The sequence below is a fragment of the Oncorhynchus gorbuscha genome, linkage group LG11 (assembly GCF_021184085.1).
Source record: "Oncorhynchus gorbuscha isolate QuinsamMale2020 ecotype Even-year linkage group LG11, OgorEven_v1.0, whole genome shotgun sequence".
Classification (NCBI taxonomy): Eukaryota; Metazoa; Chordata; class Actinopteri; order Salmoniformes; family Salmonidae; genus Oncorhynchus; species Oncorhynchus gorbuscha.
In genome coordinates this window covers 60,339,839-60,366,796 of record NC_060183.1, presented here as the reverse complement: position 1 = coordinate 60,366,796, position 26,958 = coordinate 60,339,839, and the positions used below count along the sequence as shown (strand labels likewise).

Below are 26,958 nucleotides of genomic sequence, written 5' to 3'. Positions count from 1 at the left end.
AATGGTGCAGCTATTTTTGAACTTTTAACTTTTTGAGGATCTGAGGGCCCATGCAAAATCTTTTCAGCCTCCTGAGGGTGTTAAGTTCTTGGTGATGTGGACGCCAATCAATATGGATGGGGCGTGCTATCCACTCTTTTTCCTATAGTCCACGATGAGCTTTTTGGTCTTACTGACATTAAGGGAGAGGTTGTTGTCCCGGCACCACACTGCTAAGTCTCTGACCTCCTCCCTGTAGGCTGAGTCATCGCCATAGGTGATCAGGCCTACCACCATAGTGTTGTCAGCAAGCTTGATGGTGGTGTTGGAGTCGTGCGCATCCACGCAGTTGTGGGTGAACAGGGAGTACAGGAGGGGACTAAGCACCACACCTCTTAGAGGCCCCCGTGTTGAGGGTCAGCGTGGCGGAGGTGTTGTTGCCAACCCTCACCACCTGGGGCCGACCTGTCAGGAAGTCCAGGATCCAGTTGAAGAGGGAGGGGTTCCGTCCCAGGGTCCCTAGCTTGTTGATGAGCTTGGAGTGGACTATGATGTGGAACGCTGAACTGTAGTCTATAAACAGCATTCTCGCATAGTTGTTTCCCCACTTGTCCAATTGGGAAAGGGCAGTGTGAAGGGGCCAAAATCCATCTCTCTCCATCCTCTCTGTGGCAGACGACTCTTGAGCGCCCTGGCTAGAAGGGATAAAGCTTTTGTCAAATTAAGATTCAGATTTGGGTGGCGCAGAGATCTGAGGCACTGCATCACAATGCTAGCTGTGCCACTATAAATCCTGTTTTGAGTTCAGGCTCTGTCACAGCCAGCCACGACTGGGAGACCCATGGGACAGCGCACAATTGGCCCAACGTCATCCGAGTTAGAAGGTTTGGCCAGCAGGGATGTCCTTGTCCCATCACGCTCTAGCGACTCCTGTGACGAGCCGGGTGCATGCATACTGACACGGTTGCCAGGTGTACAGTGTTTCCTTTGACACATTGGTGTGGCTGGCTTGCGGGTTAAGCGGACATTGTGTCAAGAAGCAGTGCGGCTTGGTTGGGTTGTTTTTTGGAGGACGCCCGGCTCTCGACCTTTGCCTCGCCCAAGTATGTATGGGAGTTGCAGTGATGAGACAAGACTGTACCAATTGGATATCACGAAATTGGGGATAATTTTTTATTTATTTATATATATATATATATTAATTTACGTCATATTTGAATTCATAGCAGGTTAGGATCATTTTTTTATTTTATTTCACCTTTATTTAACCAGGTAGGCTAGTTGAGAACAAGTTCTCATTTGCAACTGCGACCTGGCCAAGATAAAGCATAGCAGTGTGAACAGACAACACAGAGTTACACATGGAGTAAACAATTAACAAGTCAATAACACAGTAGAATTAACGTAGCAGGTTAGGAGAATTAGGTTAAGGTTAGGAAAAGGATTAGAGTAAGCTAAAATTCCCCAAATTTATATTTTTTTACGTTAATAATTTGACAAAAGCTGTATCCCTTCTAACCATTACCCTCCTCTGTACGTCAGGGAAACAAATGTGATGACGTATAGAGTAAAGTGGGCGGAGACTGTTTAGGCAAAAAGAGCCATGGCTTCCGTGCAAGCCGAGGTAAGCGAGAGACACATTTACATCAACTTTGATTTCCATCAGATGAGGTGTTGGGGTTTGTATGAATATGTGGGCTTGCCCGTAGCAACAAATGTAATCGTTTTAGGGAAAGAAAGCGGAACTTGGGTAACTGTAGTGAGACCTATGCCTGCAGTCAATTTCAAACTGCCCGCCCGGCTCTATCCTGAGCTTTTGTGTTGGTATGGCGATTGAATGCGCTTGTGTGGTTGGGAGGATGCGCGGCCCTTGAATCTGAATTGTGCAAGTTGATGTATCCAGCGCTGTCGTTGTGGTATCAGTCATACAATTGTCAGGGCTTTATTACTATCCGTCTCTTCGCGTCTGGTTTGCCTGTGCAAAACACATACATTACATTATTGTAATTAGTTTAACTCTTGCAATGTATTTCAACTTTTTTTTTTGCATATGCTATTGCAAGATCAGTCTGTTTCTACGCTGGCCCACATGCTGGAACCCGCTAGGCAGCAGATTCGTTTAGCAAGCTAGCTAGCGTTGGTTTTAATGTTAGCGAACCTGAGTAGCCATGGCTGGGGATAACTATACATCAATTTTGATTGGTCACGTACACATTTTGGAGCCGTTACCGCAGGTGCAGCGAAATGCTTATGTTCCTACCTCCAACAGTGCAGTAATACCCAACCTAACAATATAAAGGAACTAAGAAATATCAGAACGAGCAATGTCAGAGTTCGGAAAATAAATGTATGGCCATGTATAAAATGTGTACAGTACTGTAGTAGTTATGTAGGATGTGTACAGTCATGGGTATATTGGGTCCAAGCAAGGCTTTCGGTAAAGGATGTAGTTAACCACAATTTATATAACTTAGCTACGGTTTTTCACGTATGTTTGGTAGGTAGCAAGCGGCATTATTCTGGTCAGTGTATTCTGCACCTAAGAACATCTTATAAAGCCATGTTTCCTCTCAAATCAAACTTTCAGTAGTATTGCTGGTGTTCGCTGCACGAGACATCAAAAGTTACATATTGAGCATGTAGAATATAACTAGCCATCTAGCGTGGAACTTCTACTCGCTAGCTAACTGTGGGGGTTAGTAACGAAACATTTTGAGATCAATATAACACAAGATAGTAAACTGGTGACTTTTGAAAGAATCGCTAACGCTTCAGAATAGCAAAGCTTGTATGCACAGGGAAACATGGGGATTTGTTAGATCGCTACTGTGTAGCCAGACGTGATTACTGTAGATAGCTAGCTTACACGCACTTTCTACCACCCTGTGTTGTGTTGACTTATTAACCAACAATGTCGAATGATCCGCTGATATGTGCCGTAAAAAAGTAATATGATCAATATGTCAACAGACTTGGGTGACGTCTACTCAAACTCTCATGTACATTTGCAATGTTGTCATAATCCGCTGTTATCCGACAGAGGGAGCTCGAATGACGTGTCACTCGGGTACAGTCTGCCCCAGCACCTGACAGCTTCCTTCCATTGACAGGAGCAGCCCTCTGTACCATATTCATCTGTTTGAGAACTTGCATGTCAGTTTTGTGAGGGACAACGTGCATCTAGCTTGTTTAAAGGGATTAATCTTCTACATCCTCAGTTGTCTTCTGCACCCCAAAATCCATGAATTATTGGTCCAGAGCCACATAGGCAACACATTTTTTTTCATGCATACAATATCCTACACATGCCAGTAATAACCACACGCCATGCCCATCGAGATGGTTTTGGCAGGGAATACAGAGGAGTGGATGTTGTCAATGTTGTTTAGACTGGTTTCTCTGTGAATCGAGAAGACATTTGATGGTTTACTGACATGTTTCCTTATCCTACCTAGCTTTGAAGGTTAGTGTGTAGGCTTAAATTCTCATTAAAGGCCCTGGTGGTGGCTCCCTAAAAGAAGGGCCCTGGAGGCTTCTTTGTTTGACAAAGATCTCTATTGGGCAAAGACTGTCAAATAGAGAGAGCCTGACCTAACTTGGCTAATTGTTTCGGCCATTTGCCGGCATTTTGGATGAGAGCATTAAAAACCATTAGTCGAGGGATTCATCTTAAAATGATTATTCAACAAATGATTTATTCACAGACTTAAAACATCTGCTAAAGAGAAGTGTATTGATTATACAAGAAAGTCCGACTGGTGGTGGTGTGGGTAAACGGGGACGCCGCTGGGGAGTTTTGCTCCTTGTTATCCAGGAAAGCTAGTTCTTCCCTGCAGCCTTCCCTCTGACTGACAGATGTTGGGCATCAGTGAGCATGCTCAGCACTGAGTTGAGCTCTGCTGCTCCTGCTGTATAGAGGGGGTACTGATTAGAGCAGACAACCTGGCCTCTTTGGCCTTCACAGGAACGACCCACTCTTATGGCGTCAGCTCATCTCCTTGAAGGCACGGCCTCTGTTGCTGACAGACAAAGGTATGGTGCACTGTGGGGTGGGCTGGGCTGGTGGGGTGTAAACATTCTATATTACTGCAACCTTATACTGGGAGTCTTCTGTTTTGGTGGAATGGGGACATTATTGGTCTTTATTTCTCAAAATATTCACTCATGCTGTGGTTATCACACTATTTCCTTCTATCTTATATATTTGTCAGGTAACTGATAAATCATTGTCTTAGCAATCAGGAGGCCACAAGCTGTATGTAGCCTAAACCTATTGTAGCCTGTGATGTGCAGGTAGGATGTGTGTGGGTTTAGCTAATTCAGGCGCGGTGGCTGAAGAGCCTTCCACTGATATCAGAAGTGGCAAAAGGAGTGGGTGAATTGGGTCATTTTTGGGATGCATCTTATCGATCTTGCTTGGATTGAAGACTCTGTGATGGAAAAAGCCTCCTATTCCTGTTTTTTTGGGTCATGATAGAGCATGCAGCTTATCATCTACACAGATCCTACTCTTAAATGGAAAATATGCAATGCCTTTTTTCGATGAAACATTTATTTATTTAATGGGGAGGCCTATTTTTTTGTTGTTGTTCAGGCTACTTTTTGATTAAATAAACCCAGCAGCAGTACAATGATTTAATGTAAAGTGAGTATAGCCGTGTTCTACAGATAATTTGCATTGGAATTTAATCAATGTAATTCTAGATGCTGTTAACTAATCATAAGGCAGTTATCAACACCATTCAGGTTGTTGGGCGTTATATCCTGTTAGTGTTAATTTGTAAAAAAGACGACAATGACCCATCTGGACTCTTCGTTTTAGGCCTACCTCAGTATAGTTTATCCAGATAAAGAATTGTGAACTTCTTGGCCCCTGGAGGGGTCCAAGTTTGTGACTGGAAAGTGATTATTGCGTTAGGCTACGTAGGGTAGTGTAATAGGGTAGATGGACGTAGGGCAGTATAATTCGTATTTTTAGACGTGCATTGTTAAAGTCCTTGTTTCCATTAAGGTGATATTCTACTCTTACGGTATGGTACACTTCCAAGAAGATCTTTCTTTTAGGTAAGTGAACTAGATTTAGGCTATTTCAGAGGCTATTGTCTCTCTGCAAATGTATGCTAGATCTAGTAGGAATGACTTGGTCAGATGTTACCCTGATATTCAACCCCAAAAACTTTTCCGGCCATCCTAATCCTAAATCCTCTGGAAAACATTGTTGATGTGATTATTAACAGAAAATAATATTTTTGATTGCGTGTCACCGATTAATTGCGTAAAAATGTATGATTTCATGACTAGACATGAACATTCTGAAGTGTTAGACCCCTTGACAGTTTACCCATTGTCTCTTGATATTGTTTCACGAAATGGCTGCAATGTTTTTTTTCCTCTTCTTCCTTCTCCATGAAGAACAGCAGGGCTCCATCTGAGCATGCCCAGTAAGGGCCATGGCAGAGCTTTCTATTGAGAGTTGGTCATGTGACCTGAGCTGGGACGCTGCATGTGTGTGGGACGCTAGATGTTGGAGTGTGGAGCTCAACTCTCGCCCTCTTCCTCCCCCATTATTGGACACTCACTGCTTTATCCAGGTACTTCAATGGTTGCCTGGGGGCTCAACTTAAAGAAAAAAGGACAGCATTATAACAATCTCCATTTCAAGTATCTTCAAATTGAGCTTGCTCACATGGATCGTGTTGTCTTTCACTGCCTGACTTCTGTCCTTTTTAAATGTTCTCTGCAACCAGTTTGGGAATTGAATATCCTTCCTTTGTCTCTTTGTTTTTAAGCGAAAACTCATGATGGACGAATGGAATATTTAATTGGCTAATTAGGCTAATCGATGTAATTCGGTCAACTTTCCAGACTGGGCCATGTCTTTTACCTGTAGACCAAACATGCTCTAGTATCAATCATGGGAACCAGATCACCACCAAGACTTGATCAGCTGCCTATAGCCTAGTATGTGGCTATTGCTAAGCCACATTCCTGTGGTAAAGACAAAGGGACTATCATCTGAACGCTCCATGTAGAGGGGCCTGAAATCCACATCCACCCCAGGAGCTCAGCTCAGCAGGGACAGGTTAGCAGAAGTCCTGTGTTCCACTCTGACTCATTGATTTAATTAGTGGGGGCTGATCTGGGAAAGGAATTTGTTCCCAATGAACAGCATTGATGTTACCAAATCTAGCTGATTTGTATGCTCTCCTATAAACATTGCGTGTAATCCTGAGAATCCTCCCACCTCTGCAACTAATGATGCTATATTCTATTGCAGATGGGGTGTTTAAAATATGATAACTTGTGATGGCAGGCGAGTACAGTAGAAACTGTCCGAATGTAGAAGAGTAATTGTCAAGACCTTTTCTTCAAGGCTTTTAAGCATAGTTTATTTTAGTGTACTAGTGATGTCTGGTAGCCTCAATTTCCATGCATGTGCATAGGTTCTACTCATTGTAGTGGCTTTAGCCAGAAGAGCTAAGGACTAAATGTCTCATTGGCAGTGGGCCCCCTGCTTTCTGTGGGGGTGTGGTAGCATACACTGCTGCTAGTAAACTGACAGAGATCCTATCCTGGCCAGAGCTCCTGTAACAACTCTTTCGTTATCTCTCTCTCTCGCTCCCTCTTTCTCTCCATCACGCTCTTGCTCTCATTCATGTACTCTTTCTTTCTCACTCTCTCTCCCTCTTGCTCTCTTCCTGTGTCGGCTCTATGGAGGCAGAAGAAAACAAGTTGATTCCTGTCAACTGAAAACGGAAACAGATTTTTTTTTGTTCAGCGATGTGTAAAGAAAGGTGGACTATTTTGAGAGAAGGGACTGCCAGGGTTTATCAGATCCTATTCCACCGCTTGCCACTTGGCTAGTTCATAGCTTCAAAATGGCTGACATGCCTTCTACTGAGCATGCGCAGTAGACTGACTCACTCTGCTTTGTGGTGCCATGTTGACAGCCTGAAACCGCCATGGAAATAGAGCAGCATGAACACAGAGGGCAGAAGTGTTGAGCACCGTTGAGTTCCCAGCCTATCTAGGCTAATTATCTTCATGTTCTGGAGAAAGGTTTGTTAGTAGTCAAGTTTTTTGGAAAAATTCCAACCACTCCACTCATAACAGGGAATCCCAGAATAGCCATTAGACATTCTAAAAGACTAGGCCCGTGTGCCAGATCTTGAGTGTCCTTATCAAACGATCTCTGAGAAAAGGGATATTTCCATATTATCCTCCCTTGAAATACTTTCCACTTCACATCAGTTTGGCGGGAAACAATTAGTTTTGGTGTTTTCATTTACCACAACAAATGAAAAGACGTTACTCTGGAGAGGTCAAAAAGAGGATAGGGAAAACAAATATGCATATGAAATTAGAAGACCCTGTGTTATTGTGATATGTGCTAGTTTCCCCAGCTCTTCTGGGGGGTATTGTGTGGTGTTGCCTTGTGGTTTTCAGCCTGAAGATAAGAAATGAATTATGTAGTCAGAGAGGAAGTGTTGATGCATCCCACCCTTTAGAGATGGAGAGGAAGCAAGAGTAGGAAGAGGAAGAGATCCTGACTGCACGCATAATGCATTTCACCTCTGGAGAGTTGGACCAGTTACCCAGCTGTGTGAATCAATGGGATTGGAGTAGATCCTAGAATAAGCTTTGGTGTTATGCATTATACACAAACTGAAAAATTATTGCACCGCAAGGTAGCAACAGATCATCGGCAGTGCTGCACCTCCCAGGGGACAGAATTTGTTTTGGGGGGGTTATGGTCATGTTTCAGAGATTGTCCTCATCTTCGAGCTATCCTTTCTGTTATTGCCCCTGATCATTGCTCAATTATTTTGTTCAATAGAATTAACATGAGATCTGTCTGATTCATGTCAGAGAACAGTGGGAGCTGGAGGCCTTTTCTGTCCTCTCCTAGCCTATACAGTGAAGTGGGCATCATTAGGCTATTTCACAGGTGCATTACAGTAGTTGGTTAGGCCTGATATCATTGTGTTATCTTTTCCTGCTCTGTGGAGACCAATTCCTTGACAGAAGTAAGATGGTTGAAATTCGCTCCCATGTTGGTTACATTTGGGGCTCTTTGTCCTTGTGAAGGAGCGCATATGCTGGGTATTTAGGGTTCTGACTCTCATGCAGCTCTCCTCTTTGGCCCCTTGCCTAGCTACCTTTCCTCATTTTTTTGTTGCTGTTCTTGAGATGGCTGCGCGCATTCATTAGCAAACAGGTTGCGAGCGAGAGAGACGGGGAAAAAAGAGCCACTGAAATTTGAACTGACTGAGCATGCTCTGCGGAAGCCCTCTTAAGAGAGAGACCAACAGAGGGAGCTGCTGGGTCACATGACCAACAAGATTAATGTGTGCAAGTGGGGAGGACAAGGAAAAGAGGAATAATCCGTTGGAGACTCCCGCTCTCTCTCTCTTGCTCGCTCTCTCTGTCCCTCTCAACCACTCTCCTCAATGGAGCCCATCAGGAGAAAGCAGGTATGATGCTTGCTGCAAGCGCATATTTACCACAGGGAAGGAGACGTTAGCCTACACTTTCCCCTTGGTTGCTTTTGAATCGTCCTCTGTCGAGACACACTGAACTTGCTCTGTATTTCCATGTATTTTTTGTGGCTTTGTCGTCTCTGCCATTGACATTTAGGCTGCTAATCTGTCATTGGTTGCTTGGTCTGGTCTTTGCTCAAAGGAGGCAGTTCTTTGGCCCCTGGGAGGTGCAGCCAGTCTTCAGAGTCCATGACAGAGGGCTTGAACAGAGCGCTTGATCAGTAATCAAGGGATTTTCAGCCTTATGTGATCTTTGATTGCAACATTGCATATGGAAGCAAACCTCTACTACCCTGTGGTGAAATGGTTAGTAAACGCACTGGGTTAGGGGTTAGAAAAATGTATTTTGTCTCACTGATGTGTTTCGCCGATCCAGCTGTTTGAGAAATCTCCATGGATTGATTGCGTATTGTGCGAAAGGGACTCATTAGCTGTGCTTGGATCATTGACACAAGGGAAAGGAGCAGGCTACAGTAGGCTGGAGATGACTGCGTGCAGGGCAGAGATCGGACTTCCTGGTAATCTCAAATGGTTCTCCTTCCTGCCAGGCAGGCACTCTAGGACTGAGACCATCCTCTTTTCAATCCTCTCCTTCTCCCTCTGCAGCCTTACCCTTTCCTTCAGGAACGGGCCAATAAGGTACTGCAGGGAAAATGTCCCATATGGTCAAAGACATTGGATATAAACAGATGAAAGAGGAATGACTTCAGGATAATTCTGTGCAATAGACAGCCTTGGGACCCAGGTCTTTTATAATAGCCTAGCCTCAGTGGTGTCCCGTACCATGTTCACTCTCCAGTGTGATGGTGCCTGCATTTTACACTCAAAATGGCTTTGTAACAATTAGTTGATTTTTTTTCAGTTTGGTGTAAATCCAAACTCCTCACTGTTTGTTCCTGCTACCAACTTTCCTTTAAGGTGTTGCTCTCATGGGCTGTCTAACACCTGCAATAGGAGAAGGCTTAATTATTATTATTATTATTGTTGTTTACTATGCTGGACTGTGTTAGTCGATGTTTTCTATTCGTTCACCACCTTTCATTAGATAGAAGAGCCTAATTCAGGAGTCTGGCATCAGAAACAACCCAAGATAGCTAGGCCTATAGGCTGCGCTGACCTCACTGCAATTAGATAGATTTTTGGCAAGAAATATTTGGCAGATAGATGCACAGTCATGTTTAAATGACAGTGTCTGACTCTGATATCAACATTTTTAAAAGCCTGTCTTAATTATTATTATTTTTTTTTTTTACAACATCTCAGAATTTGTTTGTGTTTAGTTATATATTTTTGTACAGGATTTTATTATGTAGCCTACATTTGTAATGATTCTGATCTGTCTTTTCTAATGTGCGCTAATTATTTTAGTACCCATAGGTGGATCTGCTTTTGAGCTCCCATCCCCCCCCACCCACACAAATCCTGACTCTATGTCCCCCACCTAGTGGAAAAATGCAGTGTTGGCCACGTTGTGTCAGTAAACAATCTGGTTAGGAAATGGCGGAGCTCTGCAGACAGCTCTCCCCTCCCCCTCTCTTCTCCCTCCAATGGGCACGTTTCCTTTTTACCCACTAGGGGGAGGACTAAGGACATTTAGAAGCACGGTTAGAGAAGGTTTCTTGATACCATGAAGGAAAACTAAAGGGTTTTCCTCCTCCCATATAGATGTGTGTCGAACCACACACCTTGGAACTCCTTGAATACCTTGGAGATCCTTCTTCTTTGGGTGCCTCAGCCTGACAGTTATCAGCTTGCTCTTGGGTGCTGCTAGCCACTCTGACGAGTAAGACACATTTACCCTGTAACTGTTTGTTGAAAAAGCTAAATGTGCATCTGTTTAATGTCGGAAGACTTAGTTTTTATATGGTTGTGATTTTTCATAAAACATAAGTCAAAGAGCATCTCTTCATTGCATTTCTCTCATAACCCAGAGGATACAAGTTAGAGAATGCTCCGAATATTAATAGATTTGTCTGTAGAACCACTGAGTTACAAGTGTTGCTCTACAGACAGATCACTACATTGTCAAAAGCCTGGCAAAGGACACCAGTGTCTTTGTCCACTGGAGTGTCAGTGGTCAGAGGCAATTCACATATCCCTTTGCTCAGACTTAAGAAAGTAGCCTATTGGTTGGGTTGCCTTCAAAAATGATATTGCTTGTTATTTCTAAGGTGAATTATGTTCTCTGCCAGGTGATGCTCCCTGTAGATTCTAGAGATGCATCCAGGTCACGAGAGCAGGGTCTCATGGCAAAAACCTCTTCCCTGAAATCTAGCAGCTAGGCTGAGGTGTCTTTTTTATTTTATTCTGACAGGCATTGGCCAGGCTAATCCTGAAGGACACATTGAAACAAGAGGCCTCTGTAACTGATCCAATAGATCCAGTCCTCGTCAGCTTTTGATAGCTGTGTGCCAAAAGGTGGGGGCCGTTCTGTGGCTGAGGTGACTGAGGGAAGGTGGCCGTGGACAGCTGGTGAAGAAGGCTAATGCTAGGCTAGGCTATATCCTCCAAAAATAAGCACAAACTTGAGCTAATATAAGACTGTGTAGTGGCTCCCCTGCTGGAGACTGAGAGAAGGGTGCTTTAACAGTAGACATTTTGTAGTGGTTTTAAAGCCAATTCATGGTTGATCTGAAAATGTGGTCGGAGGCGCCATATGGATGGTGTGACGCAATTGCAGAGCCTCCGGAGGCATGCAGAGACCAAAATGAACTCAGTAGCGCATCACTGTGCGCATCTCAAATTCTGTAACATTGCGGAGGGCTCCTTATAGCTCCGCATTGACATGATTGGTTGACGGTAGGTGTCGGCAGGAGGTCCTATATAAACACAAACTCACTTCCTTCACAACAGTTCTGCGCTGCTCCATGAAGCCCTGACTTCTGCAGAGGCCCTATCAACATAAATGCTCCACGGCCAATGCCGTCTGGGGCCTGGGTTGTTACGGGGGAGGGGAAGGTGGTGAATTTCCTTCCATTGCTGTTTTCTAGTGCTGCTGGAAAATTGCATTACCTTGTATTGAGAGGCCAGGTGCATCAGTGAAACGAGGCAGAATGATGCAAGGCAAGCAAGAACAGAAGATGGATAGTTTTCCCTGAATAGGTCTTTACCATAACCATCATATTTGATGTGTGGTCCTGGTGCTAACCTTACCAATCACATTGACTTAGGTCTCCGATAAGTTTGAGCATGAGATTCTTCTTCTGGAGGTGTGAGGCATTGCAGGTAAAGCTTTTCAGAATGCAGCTCTCTGGAGGTGGAGACACTGATTCATTTCCTACTGCTGTATGCTATTTCAGCCATGGTGATCATACGCTAGCAAATAATACTTCAACCTACCGCATTCTTTGAAATGTTCAGGCTAAGTTTAAAAAATCAGGTGAAATTGTAAAGGACTGGCTACTTAGGTTAGGTTAATGAGTGCATTATATTATGCTGTAACTTGTGTATATGGAGACAGGCTCTGTTAGTGCATAGCAGGGCTGCTTATTTTCCAGCATGCTGCTGTATAGGACGTTCTCTGACCATAGATGTGTTCTTGACGCTGTGTATGGCGTTAAGTGTATATGTGTGCTGTCAGCCCACAGGTCTGGCCAAAGGCAGAGTGGTTAAAGGGGAGTCCATGGAGGATGGGATGGATTCACCTGGGGACCGAGCGGAGGAGGGAGGTGAGTTCATCTTTAAAGTCATCACAGCTAAACATGGCAAGGTGTACTCTGCCAAAATAAAGGAAGCATAAAGTGTCTTAATAGGGCCACCACAAGTCAGAACGGCTTCAATGCACCTGGGCATAGATTCAACAAGTGTCTGGAACTCTATTGGAGGGATGCAACACCATTCTTCCTCGAAATTCCATAATTATTTTTTTTTGTTGATGGTGGTGGAAAACACTCAGGCGCTGCTCTGGAATCTCCCATGTGTTCAGCTGGGTTGATCTGGTGACTGAGACGGCCATGGCATATGGTTTTCATCCTCATTAAACCAATCAGTGATCACTCATGCCCTGTGGGTGGGGACGCTGTCAACCTATGGGGGCATAGCCGTGGTAGCCAAAATAATGGGATGTCCAGCAATGTTATACATGACCCTAAGCGTGATGTGATTTGAATTAAGTCAGGAACCACACCTAAGCACCTGTTTTCAATACACATTGTATCCCTCATTCACTTAAGTGTTTTCATTATTTTGGCAGTTACCTGTATGTCCTCTCTTGATCTAACATAAGGCCATACTGTGAGTGACTGATATCTACTATTATAGATGCATCAAGAGATGAGGAGGTAGCTGCCAGGCTGCAGTCCAGTCCCAGAGCAGAGACGGAGCTAAATGGGACCTATGAGAGTGCAGAGTTGGGGAACAGACACAAGAACCCCACCCCCCTGATCTCCCAGGCCAATGGGTCACAGGCGGCTACAGAGAATGGGATGATGGAGACGGACCTGCCTCACGGCTCCACCACCGGTAGTAACGGATACATCCTCAGCAAGCAGCAGGAGGGGGGTTCTTCGACAGGCTCGACGGCTGCCCCACACAGGACTAGCTGGTTGCCCTCAGGCACCACCATGATTGGACACGCCGCCAAAACGTTCCCGTCTTTGGCAGACGGGTGCGGCCACAGTCTGGGATCAATAACGACTGACACCCAGCACGCCGGGTCCCCGTCGGGACAGGGGACCTCAGACGCAGACACTAAAAACGGCACGTCCGCTAACGACTCCCCCGCCCCTTCCCCGCAGTCCATCGCCATACACCGAGCACGCAAAACCATGTCCATGCCAGCATCCAACCAGACGCTAAAGGTAACTAACTTTAGCCTAGTAAAGAGGTAGTCCATTAATTGTCTTGGTCTTTGGATGAGACATAGTCCACATGGGACAGTGATTGCATGTTTTATTGGTTCTGCAACTGGTGAGGGAAGTGCAACAACAATATCAAGCATAGCCACCACTTGATTCACTGCTGTTTTTTATCCCCATAGCTTCTAAACAGGAAATTAATAGAACCAAACGGTGCAGACGAGGAGAGTCCGAATGGACCAGAGGAGGAGAAGTCCCAGCAGACGTCCCCCTCCCAGAACCAGTTACCTCCGAGCCAAATCGTCGTGCCGGCTGCAGCAACGGCCAAGTCCCAGACAGGTCAGACAGACCGCACTGGGCCCTGGAAGGGGAGGGACAGGGGTATAAGCCAAATAATCATCACAGTCCACACACAACAATGGAAATGCAGTTATATAATGGCAAGACTTTGCTTACTGAAGGCTATTTACTTGTTTCAAGGCTGCAAAAGCCAGAGGAGTATGAATGAGAGCTTCTGTAAAGAGGTTCATGGCTCCTTGAGCTCAATTGAACGCTCTCTTCCAGCATCGAGGAAGAAGAGACGGAAGATGGGAACATACAGTCTGGTCCCCAGGAAGAAAACTAAAGTGCTGAGGCAGGGGACGGTGCTGCAGATGTTTAGTCAACTTCAATCAACTCAAAGAGCACAGGTCTCACTTCCGTAGACTATCTTAACTGTTTTAGAATAAATGTATTGTAATTAGGAGATTTAGCTATAAGTGTCATGTTGTAATATTACTCTGCTTCTCCGCGTAGGCTAAAGCGGTGTCACACGTGAATGGGGAAAGGGTGGAGAACGAGTCAGAGGAGGAAGGGTGGGAGGATGGAGAGGAGTGGGAGGAAGAGGTGGAGCAGGGTGGAGAGGAAGGTGTCCCCACAGCCCTGGAGAAGAGTCAAACATCAGGCCCTGCTCTTCAGGTGGGAACGTATTGACTTCATTATCTTAGTTTGCTTTACCTGGACCCCAGCTGATAACTTTGATAAAATGATGCTCCTATTACATTCATAGGTATCACAGGTATCGAATCACAAATCATGTAGACCATTAAATCCTCCACCCTCCCTTTCCAAATGGCCAAACCTCTTTGACATTGTGTGTTGTGATACTTGTCTGTTCAGGGGGACCTGGGAGAGGAGCCGGACTCTGAGGAATCAGCTGAGGAGGAAGGTGAAGAAGAGGGGAACGAGTCAGACTTGGTAAGAACACACAATCATTGACAACAATTTAACCTTCTTTGAGTCTGCTGATTAGACCATCATCCAATGGCATGAAGGAGTGTTTTTCTGAACCCAAACATTATCAATGCACAAGTCATTTTCTCTGTCTGTTCCACCATCATCTGTTTCACCATCAGAGTGAGGAATATATTGATGGTCATGTGAGAGAATAGAACTTATCTCAATTGATCTGCTTTCACACAGAGCTCGGAATCCAGCGTGAAGAAGAGGTTGAAAAAGAAATCAAAGGGAGACTACTTCTTGCTCCGGCCATCCAGGAAACGGAATAGGAAGCCCAAGACTGAGGGACTCCCTGGTACAGAAACCCATCTTTCTGCCTTATGAGGACTATAATAAAGACTTGGAGATATCTCTTACCCCTGACTTTCTGCTCCCTGTGTTAGCTAACTCTCCTCCCCTTTCAGGCACAGGGCCCCAGGGCCAGGCAGGCCTGAGTAAGGACTACACAGAGGTTCCCCTCCACTCACTCAACCTTAATGCCAAGGAAATGCTGCTCTCCCCACAGCACACAGGTGAGTTAGGCCTTATAGGCGTTGGTGATGGGGGAGTAAGAGAGGTAGGTAGTGGTATAGTTGAGAACTGAACTGCCTGTTGGTAAGAGTTTCTATTTATGTTAAGGGACAAGGCCTCTCCTCCCTCACTGGGCCAGATGACTCATTTGAGTCATCAGATGACTCATAGCAATTTATTGCCCTGGCCACATCTGCAGTCCTCATGCCTCCTTGCAGCACGTAGAGGAGCAGGGTTCCTGGGCATCTTTCTTTTGGTTTTGTTTTTCAGAGTCAGCAGAAAGCCCTCTAGTGTCCTAAGTTTTCATAACTGTGACCTTAATTGCCTACCGTCTGTAAGCTGTTAGTGTCTTAACGACCGCTCCACGGGTGCATGTTCATGAATTGTTTATGGTTCATTGAACAAGCATGGGAAACACTGTTTAAACCCTTTACAATGAAGATCTGAAGTTATTTGGATTTTTAGGAATTATCTTTGAAAGACGGTCTCTTTTTTTGGTGAGTTTTGCTCTTTATGGTATTTGTTTCTTTTCAAATGAGTCTCTATAAACTCTTGGAAAGAGCAGGAAACCTGTGTCTAGGAAGGGTCACATTGACATCTGTTGGATGAGCTGAGCTGAGTTGATGGTCCTCTGTGCAGGAGTTACTGGGGGTGTGGAGGAAGACATGGTGCAGGAGCTACCCCTCTGCAGCTGTCGCATGGAGACACCCAAGAGCCGGGAGATCCTCACACTGGCCGACAGGAAATGCATGGCCACGGAGAGCTTTGACCGACAGGTGAGCCTGACGCTTGGCCTCATCCTATTTTTATACTTATTCTATTCTGTATGTTCACTTATCACATTCTCTCCCTGTATCTTTGGCTGCCTCCTGATTCTCCATTCTATTCTACACTGGGAAAAGGCTGGAAAATTGGGATGCAGCCTTTCTCACTCAAATCTCTTTCCTTCTCCCCACAGCTAAGCAGATGTCAGAGTGCGGTTCTAAAGCATGAGATGATGCGTCCTTCGAACTCTGTGCAGCTGCTGGTGCTGTGTGAGGACCACCGGGCCGGCATGGTCAAACACCAGTGCTGCCCCGGCTGTGGCTTCTTCTGCAGGGCTGTAAGTACTGGAACCTCCCTGGGGTGATCCATCTAATTCTGAGTTAGTAAGTCAGTAAAAGCTTTGGGTCCTAGTTATAGTGATGGTTGTTGTTAGGGCACCAATATGTTTTCCTGGTCATGTCCTGTGTTTAGGAAAAACCCCTGGCCCAAGTAAACCACTGCCCTATCGATGGGCTTAATGTTGTCATCCAAGTTCCTAAACATAAGTTATACTGGGATTGTCCAGCTGTAGTCAAACTGACCTAGCTGTGGGTTGTAGGGGACCTTCATGGAGTGCCAACTGGATGTCAACATCTCCCACCGTTTCCACCGGGCCTGTGCCTCGGTGCTGAAGGGCCAAACCTTCTGTCCACACTGTGGAGAGGAGGCCAGCAAGGCCAAGGAGGTCACCATTGCCAAGGCCGACACCACCTCCACCATGCCCGCCACACATGCTGCACACGGCCCTGCCACCCCCCGGGGCTACAGAGGGCAGGGCAGACACAACCACTGGGGGGTAGGTTCACAGCACTGTTGGGTGTAATGGGGGGGGGGGGGGGGGGGGGTGAAATCCATTGCAGTCTAGCATTTTCGTCAAGACACAACTGTCAAAATAAAGGAAACATTTGAGTAAATGAGGGATACAATGTATACTGAAAGCAGGTGCTTTCACACAGGTGTGGTTCCCGGGTTAATTAAGCAATTAACATGCCATCATGCCTAGTCATGTATAACAATGCTGGGCAGGCCATTATTTTGGCTACCATGGCTATGTCCCCATCCACATGGCTTGAGTGTTCCTGATTTGGTTTGATGAGCATGAAAACGATGTAAACCATATGTCATGGCCGTCTGTCACCAGATCTCAACCCAAATGAACATTTTAAGGGAGATTCTGGACCAGCACCCGAGACAGCGGTTTCCACCACCTCTAACAAAACACCAAATTATGGAAATTCTCATGGAAGAATGGTGTCGCATCCCTCCAATATTTCCAGACACTTGTAGAATATATGCCCAGGTCCATTGAAGCTGTTCTGGGTTGTTGTGGCCCAAGAAGGCTTGCATGCTATCAAAATACCCTTCCCTCAGCCTAAAACAAGAGTGGCACTTCCATACAGCAGCATTAAAGCCACTATGCCCATGGAGCTATACATCAATAAAATATCTTTGGAGGATGATGAAGTGGTGGAAAGAGGGGGTTTCCCTTTCAGTCTGGGAAGAGGTCACTGGTACTTTGAACCGTATCACTCTTCTGTTGTAGTAGTCAGGCATTCTGTGTGTGTTTCAGTCTATCCTGTTTCTCTGTGGGAGGTGATATAAGTGGCCGAGCAGACGGCTCTCTCTCCATCCCCCCTGGGCACACACTGGACACCTTCCCCGGGGGCTCCAGAACCGGAGTACTGCCTCCTGCGGTGGGGATTGGGATGGGCACCACCCCTAAAGAGACCTTGGAGAGCATCCTGCTGGCACTGGACACAGAGAAGTAAGACACTACCAACACTCAGGGTTGAGAGAAGAATGCTGCTCTACTATGCACTCGTTAGGCTAAATTGTTTCAGATTGTACTGTACAATGCACTTTTCACAATACTAATAACATTCTTTTGACGTTCTTGTGTGCTTTGCTCATGTTTATGCACGTTCAATTATCTATCTGTTTTCTATCAAGATTTTCCTGTTATTGTGAGGGTGTGTGTATTCCTTTGACTTGACTTTCTCCATGTGTCGTGCATCAGACCCAAGAAGCTGCGGTTTCACCCCAAGCAGCTGTTCATCTCTGCCAAACAGGGCGAGCTACAGAAGGTCCTTCTCATGCTGGGTGAGGGGAGATGCTTTGAGTAAAACCTCAGTGGGCCAGGATGTTTATATTAATCAATTAACAAGTCATTATCTGGCCATTCACTCTTTATAACTGGTTCTGTGGTTGGGATTTTGTGATAAAAAAAAAAAAATAGATATCTTTCTGCATCTCTGTCCACTAGTGGATGGGATGGACCCTAACTTTAAGATGGAGAGCCAGAGCAGACGCACCCCCCTCCATGTAGCAGCTGCGGCAGGCCACCAGGAGATCTGTCACCTGCTGGTTCAGGTGATGGTTGGCTATGGTTCCCCCTGGCAGTGGATGAGTGATGGGGTAGACAATGCATTACTTGGACATGCAGAATAGAGCTTTTCAGAATGGGTTCACTGGTATCTGTCATGTGACTCACTAACTTATCATGTTGAACATGAATTGACATCTTATAATGGACTCGTGTTCATTTTGATCAGACAATATTTTCATATTTTAACATTGTATAAGGGCATGTCCATAGTATTGATGAGTAGATTGATCCAGTTTTGATGTCCCTCCCTACCTACCAGTCTGGTGCAAACCTGGACATCTGTGATGAGGACCAGCGCACACCCCTGATGGAGGCCTGTGAGAACAACCACCTGGAGACAGTCCGCTACCTACTGAGTGCAGGAGCCATTGCCAGCCACAAGGTGGGTCAACCAACCCCCTCTTTCCACCACTATATAATTTCCACATCATCCTCCAAAGTTGTTTTATTGATGTATAGCTCCATGGGCGTATTGGATTTAATTCTGCTGTATGGAAGTGCCACTCTTGTTTTAGGCATTGGTAAGGGTATTTTGATAGCATGCAAGCACTGTTGGTTGGTTAGATGGTTGCATTGTATTACAGTGCAAATCTTATGACGGGAGCAATGTGTGTTGACTTCCCTCTGTTCTCCAGGATGTGGAGGGGTTCACGTGTCTCCACCTAGCTGCTAAGATTGGCCATTACAACATTGTGGAGCATCTCCTCTCCACAGGACTCGTAGACATCAACTGTCAGGTGAGTGCTGTCCTTTTCAGTCATAAACCAGTGAAATACAAGTTTATTTGAGCATAACTGTAATTCTGCACAATCAAGTTTAGTCCCTCAAGAAGGTTATGGCTTAGGATGGTTGTACTACTGAAGTCAACCAGAACCAATAAGGCTTTCATGTTGATCCAGTTCTATTTTCCTCTGGCCTGTGTGTCATCCTCTCACTAGTGGCCTTTCTGTAGAGGTCTGATTCTCCTCCCGGTGGGTGTGCTGCCCCATCCACTCGACATGGGTCCCTAATGGTATTCTCTTACTTTGCAGCCGCTGCGGAATTATCAGCTCTTTCCCAGTATGCATTAGTTAGGATTGCAGCTCCCCTGCTGTGTGATAACCTATTTGATTGTGTAAAGCTATACACTGCCGAGTAAGTTTCCTTTGACCTCTATTCTGACCATCTCTCTAAAACAGTTGTTTGTCTGTGCCTCTAAAAATGTATCTCATATCAATGACGTGTGGCAGGGATGCTTTAGCATTTCAAAAGGAGATATCTTTCGTCCTTTGTATGCCACCATCAAAGGGCCTCTGACGCCATATGCCTGTGGGACTGCACAGTTTAGAACCCCAGTGTGGTATTTGAAGTGATTTAAGGCATTCTTTGTCCTTGTGGTGGTAACTCTGCCACCTAAGCTTTGTCTCTGAGCTCTAGAATAGAAATACATCCTCACCCTCTTATAATACAATCTCTTGGAGAAGGTTGGTGAACTTGCTCATCGTTATATCCAGGACATTTAAACCAATCTTGTACTGTAGGGGCCCATTCTTAAAGCTATGCTGTTGCTACTCTCTAGGACGATGGTGGTTGGACGGCCATGATCTGGGCAACGGAATATAAGCACCTAAACCAGGTGAAGCTGCTTCTCATTAAAGGGGCTGACATCAACATCAGGGACAAGGTCAGTAACCATGTTCAACTGAAGGTCCTCATGACCTCCCCCAAACCAAATTGTTTCAATGGCTTTGTGTCTGACTTATGTCTGACTGTTATGTCTATGGCTTTGTTTTGGCTGACTTGTGAATTTGCTGCTCTTTGTTGTCGTTTTGAAGGAGGAGAACATCTGTCTCCACTGGGCTGCGTTCTCTGGCAGTGTGGAGATTGCTGAGCTCCTCCTAGAGGCCAAGTGTGATCTCCACGCTGTCAACATCCATGGAGACTCCCCTCTGCACATCGCCGCGCGGGAGAACAGGCTTGAATGTGTCACGTGAGTAAAGGTTGAGGGGAAATGGCTCTGGTGATTCAGCAGTAAGTAATAAAATCGCCATCTACAGCACTGGTTTGGATGTAGCCTCTTTTATTATAACCAAGGCTGTAGCCATATCAGGACTATTCCATCTAGTACACTGAAGTGATGTGGTGAAGTCTGTGGTCCCTCAGACTCTTGCTGTCTCGTGGGGTGGATGTCAACTTGAAGAACCGCGAGGGGGAGACCCCGCCGGACTGCTGCAGCCGCAGCTCCAGGGTGTGGCTCACCCTTCAAACAAACAGGAGGATTTGGGAGGCCAGGAGCAGCACCAAGGGGGAGAAGGTCCTCAACAGGTACAATCCCCTGTTCTCATTTTCTCTCACAATAATCTCCTGCATTACGCTCTTAGACATTATTTTTCTTTTGTCGGCAATGCATGGTACCCTTCTCCTTTTATCTCTCCTTCACTTGTCGCTACCTCCTTTGTTTTGATAATAATGCATTGATAGTCTAACACTGAGTCCACTGGGACCTGAGCCTCCATCTCCCTCCACACTACAGAGACATAGCCCGGGGGTATGAGAGAGTTCCAGTCCCCTGTGTCAACTCGGTGGATAGTGAGCCCTGTCCGGACAACTATAAATACGTGCCAGACAACTGTGTCACCTCCCCCTTGAACATAGACAAGAACATCACACACTTACAGGTGGGTAATGTTGCTGGATAGACCATCATATAGTTGATCATGCTTACAGGCTAGCACCGTGGTGGGCAACATACCCATCCAATCTGTCCCGTGGGAGGTTTGGGTAAACAAAGTAAATGGCAAATAAAAAAATGTGCCTGTCTAAAACTAGATTAAGTATGTTGAATTATAAGGAACCTATACTTTTAAATGACAGCCTTTTTTTCTGGCCCGCAAATTGCTTTTGACAAACAAATCTGTTTGAAGAAATATTTGCGGCCTACTGCTGAATTTTGAAATCCCAAAGTGGCGCTCAAGGTAATTTTTACTGCCCACCCCTGGGATAGCATGTCATGAAAGATTAAATGACCATCTCTTTTCGTCCCTGCTGTCCACAGTACTGTGTGTGTAAAGACAACTGCTCCTCAAGCAGCTGCATGTGTGGCCAGCTCAGCCTACGCTGTTGGTATGACAAGGTAAGGCAGAGTACTTCACTATTGTTGATAAAGTGATGATCTTGCATGATCGTCATGTCTGTTCCGTGACTGTTCTCAGAATGGTCGTCTGCTCCCCGAGTTCTATCGTGAAGAACCGCCCCTTATCTTCGAGTGTAACCACGCCTGCTCCTGCTGGAGAACCTGCAAGAACCGTGTGGTCCAGAATGGACTGAGGTACCGTACCAAAACCGCCTCACATGGCCACACTGACAGCCAAATTTCCTGTCTATACATGCTACCATATTTATGAAACCAAGCAAACACTTGTCAACCCTATTGATAAGAACATCTAAATAAAATAAAAATATTTTAATGACAATCAGCAGTCCTTCATGGGAAAGTTTTCATGGATTTGACTTCCCAAATCCATGTGAGGATGATGTTTGGGAGATGAGTGTGTTGTAAGAACATCAATGCTGAAAAGGTTTGTTTTTCTCAGGGTCCGGCTCCAGCTGTTCCGGACCAGTCGGATGGGCTGGGGGGTCCGGACACTGCAGGAAATTCCTCAGGGGACCTTTGTGTGCGAGTGAGTCCCAGACGTACCCCTTTCACAATGCATAGTTAAGATTTATTTTGCTGCAAGTTCTTAATGATTTCCCATGCAATGTCATCTGCGTGTGGTGCTGCATTGATATTTGTGGTGTTGGTGGATCCGGGCCCCACTTCTTGTCCACAGGTACGTGGGGGAGATCATCTCTGATGCAGAGGCAGATGTCAGGGAAAACGACTCCTATCTGTTCAACCTGGATAGCAAGGTAGGGATCAGTGCTACTAGGATAAATCCTAAATGTAACTAGTTATCTCAACTCAATCTGTTACCCAGTGATCAAAAATGAATTTTATTCCTGTCGCTTGAGGCCTATCCTTGTGGGGTTTCTAAAACACTCTATTCTTCTGATAATTCTCTTTGATATCTCTACCACAGCAGATCCTGCTTTATTCATTATCATCCATTTATGGGTATTCTTTGGTCGCAGGTGGGTGACGTGTACTGCATAGATGCCCGTTTCTATGGCAACATCAGCCGGTTCATCAACCACATGTGCGAGCCGAACCTATTCTCCTGCCGGGTGTTCACGGCACACCAGGACCTGCGCTTCCCCCATATCGCCTTCTTCGCCTGCGAGACCATCAAGGCTGGGGAAGAGCTAGGGTAAGGGTCATGTACAATGCATTTTACATTCATATTCCCATAGACAGCCATTATAATGAGTGGTGACCTCAATATTTCCCGGATGGATTCTCCTCGGGTGTTCACCTGCTATATCAGTTTTGTTATACTCACAGACATTATTTTAACAGTTAAACTTTAGAGTGTTTTCTATCCAATACTAGCAATTATATGCATATCCTAGCTTCTGGGCCTGAGTAACAGGCAGTTTACATTGGGCACCTCTGTTCAGAAGTAAAAATGTGCTTACTTAGGCTTGTCATAACAAAGGGGTTGAATACTTATTGACTCAAGAGATTTCAGCCTTTCATTTATGAATTTGTACAAATTTCAAAAAACAAATCCACTTAAACATTATGGGGTATTGTGTGTAGGACAGTGACACAACCTATATTTAATACATTTTAAATTCAGGCTGTAACAACAAAATGTTGGACAAGTGAAAGGATGGGAATACTCCTTCCTTTTTCCACATTTTGTTACGTTACAGCCTTACTCAAATTGATTCAATACAATATTTTCCTCAATCTACACACAATATCCCATAATGAAAGCCAATAGTTAAAAAAAAAAATATATATATATATATGTATATATGTGCAAATTATATATATAAAAAATGGAAATAACATATTTACATAAGTGTTAAGGTCCTTTGCTATGAGACTCGAATGTAATACCTCCCAGATTGCAGTTCCTAGGGCTTCCAGTAGATGTCAGTCTTTAGAAGGTTTCAGGCTTGTTTTTTGAAAAATGAGCTGGAATTTGTCGTTTTTCTAAGTGGCTCCCACTTTGGCTGTTGTGGTGCGTGTCAGTGAGGGCGTAATGAATGAACATACTATTCTGTCTTAAATGTTATAAATTATTTACATTTTAGGGTACCTGAGGATTGATTAGAAACGTTGTTTGACTTGTTTTGATGAAATTATTAGTAACTTTCGGGATTCGTTTGTATGCATTTTGAACGAGGAAAAGCAGTGGATTACTGAGTCAAGCGTGCTAACTAAACTGACTTTTATGGGATATTAAGAAGGACTTTATCGAACAAAGGGACCATTTTATGTAGCTGGGACCCTTGTGATTGCAACCAGAGGAAGATCTTCAAAGGTAAGTGATTTATTTTATCGCTATTTCTGACTTTCGTGGTGCCTCTGCTTGGTTGGAAAATGTATGTAATGCTTTTGTGTGCGTGGTGCTTTCCTCAGATAATCGCATGGTGTGCTTTTGCCGTAAAGCCTTTTTAAAAATCTGACAGAGTGGCTGGATTAACAATAAATTAAACTTTTAAACAATGTAAGACACTTGTATTTCCATGAATGTTTACTATTACAAATTTTGAATTTTGCGCTCTGCAATTTGACCGGATGTTGTCGAGGTGGGGTGCTAGCGGTACATCTATCCCAAAAAGGTTTTTAACATGATAGTAATTCAACAATCTCATCTCTGTACCCCACATACAATTATCTGTAAGGTCCCTCAGTTGATCAGTGAATTTCAAACACAGCTTAAACAACAAAGACCAGGGAGGTTTTCCAATGCCTCGCAAAGAAGGGTACTGTGAATAGCCCTGTGAGCATGGTGAAGTTATTCATTACACTTTGGACGGTGTTGCAATACACCCAGTCACTCCAAAGATACAGGCGTCTTTCCTAAAATCAGTTGCCTGGGGTAGGAAGGTAACCTCAGCAATTTCACTATGAGGCCAATAGTGACTTTATAACAGTTCGGGTTTAATGGGTGTAAAAGGATTTGTTTTCTTGAAGTTTTCCATTTTGTGTATATCATTGACAAAACATGACAATTAAATCCATTTTAATCCCACCTTGTGAATACTTTCTGAAGGCACTTTAATGTTTTATTTGGCACACGGTCAAGTTATTACCAGTCTTTGGAAGTTATTACCCTGTAAGCATATTTAAGTTGAATTCTGTTTTCTTTTGTTTTTTTGGGCCTTTAATAATTTTGTTCCCCCTAAAATCAAGATTAGGTTGCTTGATTTAAGATTTCTCTCCAACCCCTCATCTCTCAGGTTTGACTACGGTGACAATTTCTGGGAAATCAAGGGAAAGCACTTTAGCTGTGAGTGCGGCTCTCCCAAGTGCAAGCACTCTGCAGCGACCATCGCCCTGTGCCAGGCTGACAGCTCACCCCTGGACCAGCAGTCCAGCGCCCTCCCTGACACCAGCTCCTCCACCACCCCTTTCTGAGCCTCCTCTGACACCCCCACAAAAAGGACTTCCAGACCAGTGGAGATATGTCTCCATTCCCCCAAACAGCAACCTCCACCCCTAGGCCGTACGTCCCCAGACGCCCCACCTCCATCCCCAGTTGAATCATCACCTTCAGGCCTGTGGAGCCCATCACTGAGACCTAAAATCAAACCCACCTGCTTCATGTTTCAACCAGCTCGAACATCTCCTTACCAGCACAAACTCTGAACATCTGCTAAAACTCACCCTCAGTTCAGGAAATATTGGGCAGGAAGACAGTCTGTTTGTTGACGTGTGTCCGATGCACAACTTTTATGAGAAGAAAAAAACACTATGAGCCTGGCTCTTGTTTTGTTTCCCATTGTCATTCTCAAACCGGCTTCGTGCTCAGTTCTGGGTAATGGTGTTTCATGGCCCTTGGTCTGAATTAAGTTTGTACTAAGCAACAATGTATATCTAACCATGAAAAATATTTCCACTGTGCGAAAGGCATTTGTAGCATAGGAGTGCCCTTACCCTCTCACATGATACCATAGAAATGAGAAATGTTCATGCACAATTTGAGACGTTTGATGTATTTACCTCATGCTATAGTTTGATTGCAAAGGGGACAGAGGACTCAAGTCACAATCATGTATGTTTCTACTGGACTTCTTCTCTTGAGCATTTCTACAGGAAAATAATTGTCAGTGCTAGATATCAATTATGAAAACAAAAAATACTTTTGAATTCACTTTATATTCAAATCTAATTTGAAATCTAATGTTATATTCTGTTACATTTAGTCAAGTGTATTGTATGCAGAACTTTTGATAATGATCATGAGTACAACATTTGAAGTCAATGAGAATACTAACCAATCATCTCACTGTTCTGAGGGGTGAAGCAAAGTTGACACTGTCCAGTAAAGGCAGATCTGTTTTGACCACAAAGGAGTGGCAGATTCTGTCAGTTCTGGCATGAATTCCTCTTCAACACAATGGTCCTTTTCTATTAAATACTTTTCTTCTGGAAACAGTATGTGCATATATGAAAGGTGGTGTGACATCAAATTGACCAACGGTAAGGGTATGAAGATTGCAAAAGGGTTGAGGTGGGAGTTGACTAAGCTGTACTATACTGTACCTACAATTAAAGCGGGTGGATTTTTATTATCTGCAGGATTTTTAAGTATGTTTTAAGGCTGACACCTTGAATATTACGTTTTAAATACATTTTACACAATTCTGGAGGGACTGTTAATGGGGTGAGATGCAAGAATTCTGCTGCCAATGTTTTCTTTTCCTTTTGTTGATTTTGCATTGTAAAATTAAGCAAATTATTTTTCTTTTTACATTTAACTTCAGTTTTCTATCTGTAGTTTAGCCTGTTTCAATTTTGTTACACCATTTCATGTTGATGGAAACCTACACATTATTCCTATGTATTTAATGTGGTTAGTACAGTAGTGACTCTTGTGCACATTTTCAAAGGTATGAATATAAAAAGGTTATACAAAATTATTTACTTTCTGTTACATATTTCTGGACCGTGCAACATCCATCGACTTGGTTGTATCTTTCAATAAATTTACAAATGGATATGGCTGCCAGGTTTTATTAAGAGCATGAGTGCGGTGGGGCACACCAGACAGGTTCGGGGGGATGAGGATTTTCGGAAGAGAAGATTTAAGAGGAAGCCTGAGAAACAGCTTGAGGCAGATGGTGCCTTCAGAAAGTATTCCCACTGCTTGCCCTTTTTCCACATTTTGTTGTGTTAGTCTGAATTTAAAATGTATTCCATTTAGTTTTTTTTTTGTCACTGGCCTACACCCAATATCCCATGTCAGTGGAATTATGTTTACAAATGAATTCAAACTGAAAAGACTAAATATCTTGTCCAAGTATTCAACCACTGTTATTGCAAGCATAAATATGCTCAGTTGCTTGTGAAGACAAACACCATTGTAAATACAACATATTTTCCCTTCTGTGTTAACTGTTTGCATGTCATTACAACACTGTATGACATTTGAAATGTCTTTACTCAGAAGTTACAAAAGAATGTTTACTGTTTATTTCACCTTTTTATCTGCGTCACTTGTTCAGGCAACGTTAACATTTTTCCCATGCCAATAAAGCCCTCAAAATGATTTGAAATTGAATTGAGGCC

At 44.3% G+C, this 26,958-nt stretch overlaps 1 protein-coding gene across 1 annotated transcript; it reads left to right on the top strand.

The window, feature by feature from the left end:
• The first annotated feature begins 4,111 nt into the window (after nt 1-4,111).
• Nucleotides 4,112-26,389, top strand: LOC124047693 (histone-lysine N-methyltransferase EHMT1-like). Its single transcript, XM_046368001.1, is given in 29 exon segments — nt 4,112-5,043; nt 5,392-5,570; nt 12,100-12,187; nt 12,780-13,318; nt 13,498-13,654; nt 13,880-14,004; nt 14,111-14,272; nt 14,474-14,551; nt 14,777-14,888; nt 14,998-15,105; nt 15,743-15,879; nt 16,062-16,205; nt 16,467-16,670; nt 16,672-16,703; nt 17,478-17,672; nt 17,925-18,007; nt 18,171-18,277; nt 18,553-18,675; nt 18,929-19,030; nt 19,852-19,956; nt 20,108-20,262; nt 20,436-20,597; nt 20,806-20,950; nt 21,328-21,405; nt 21,485-21,600; nt 21,866-21,952; nt 22,103-22,181; nt 22,404-22,579; nt 24,627-26,389. Coding segments are annotated over 28 exon segments (3,918 nt in total). The 5' UTR covers nt 4,112-5,043; nt 5,392-5,429; the 3' UTR covers nt 24,805-26,389.
• Nucleotides 26,390-26,958: the final 569 nt, after the last annotated feature.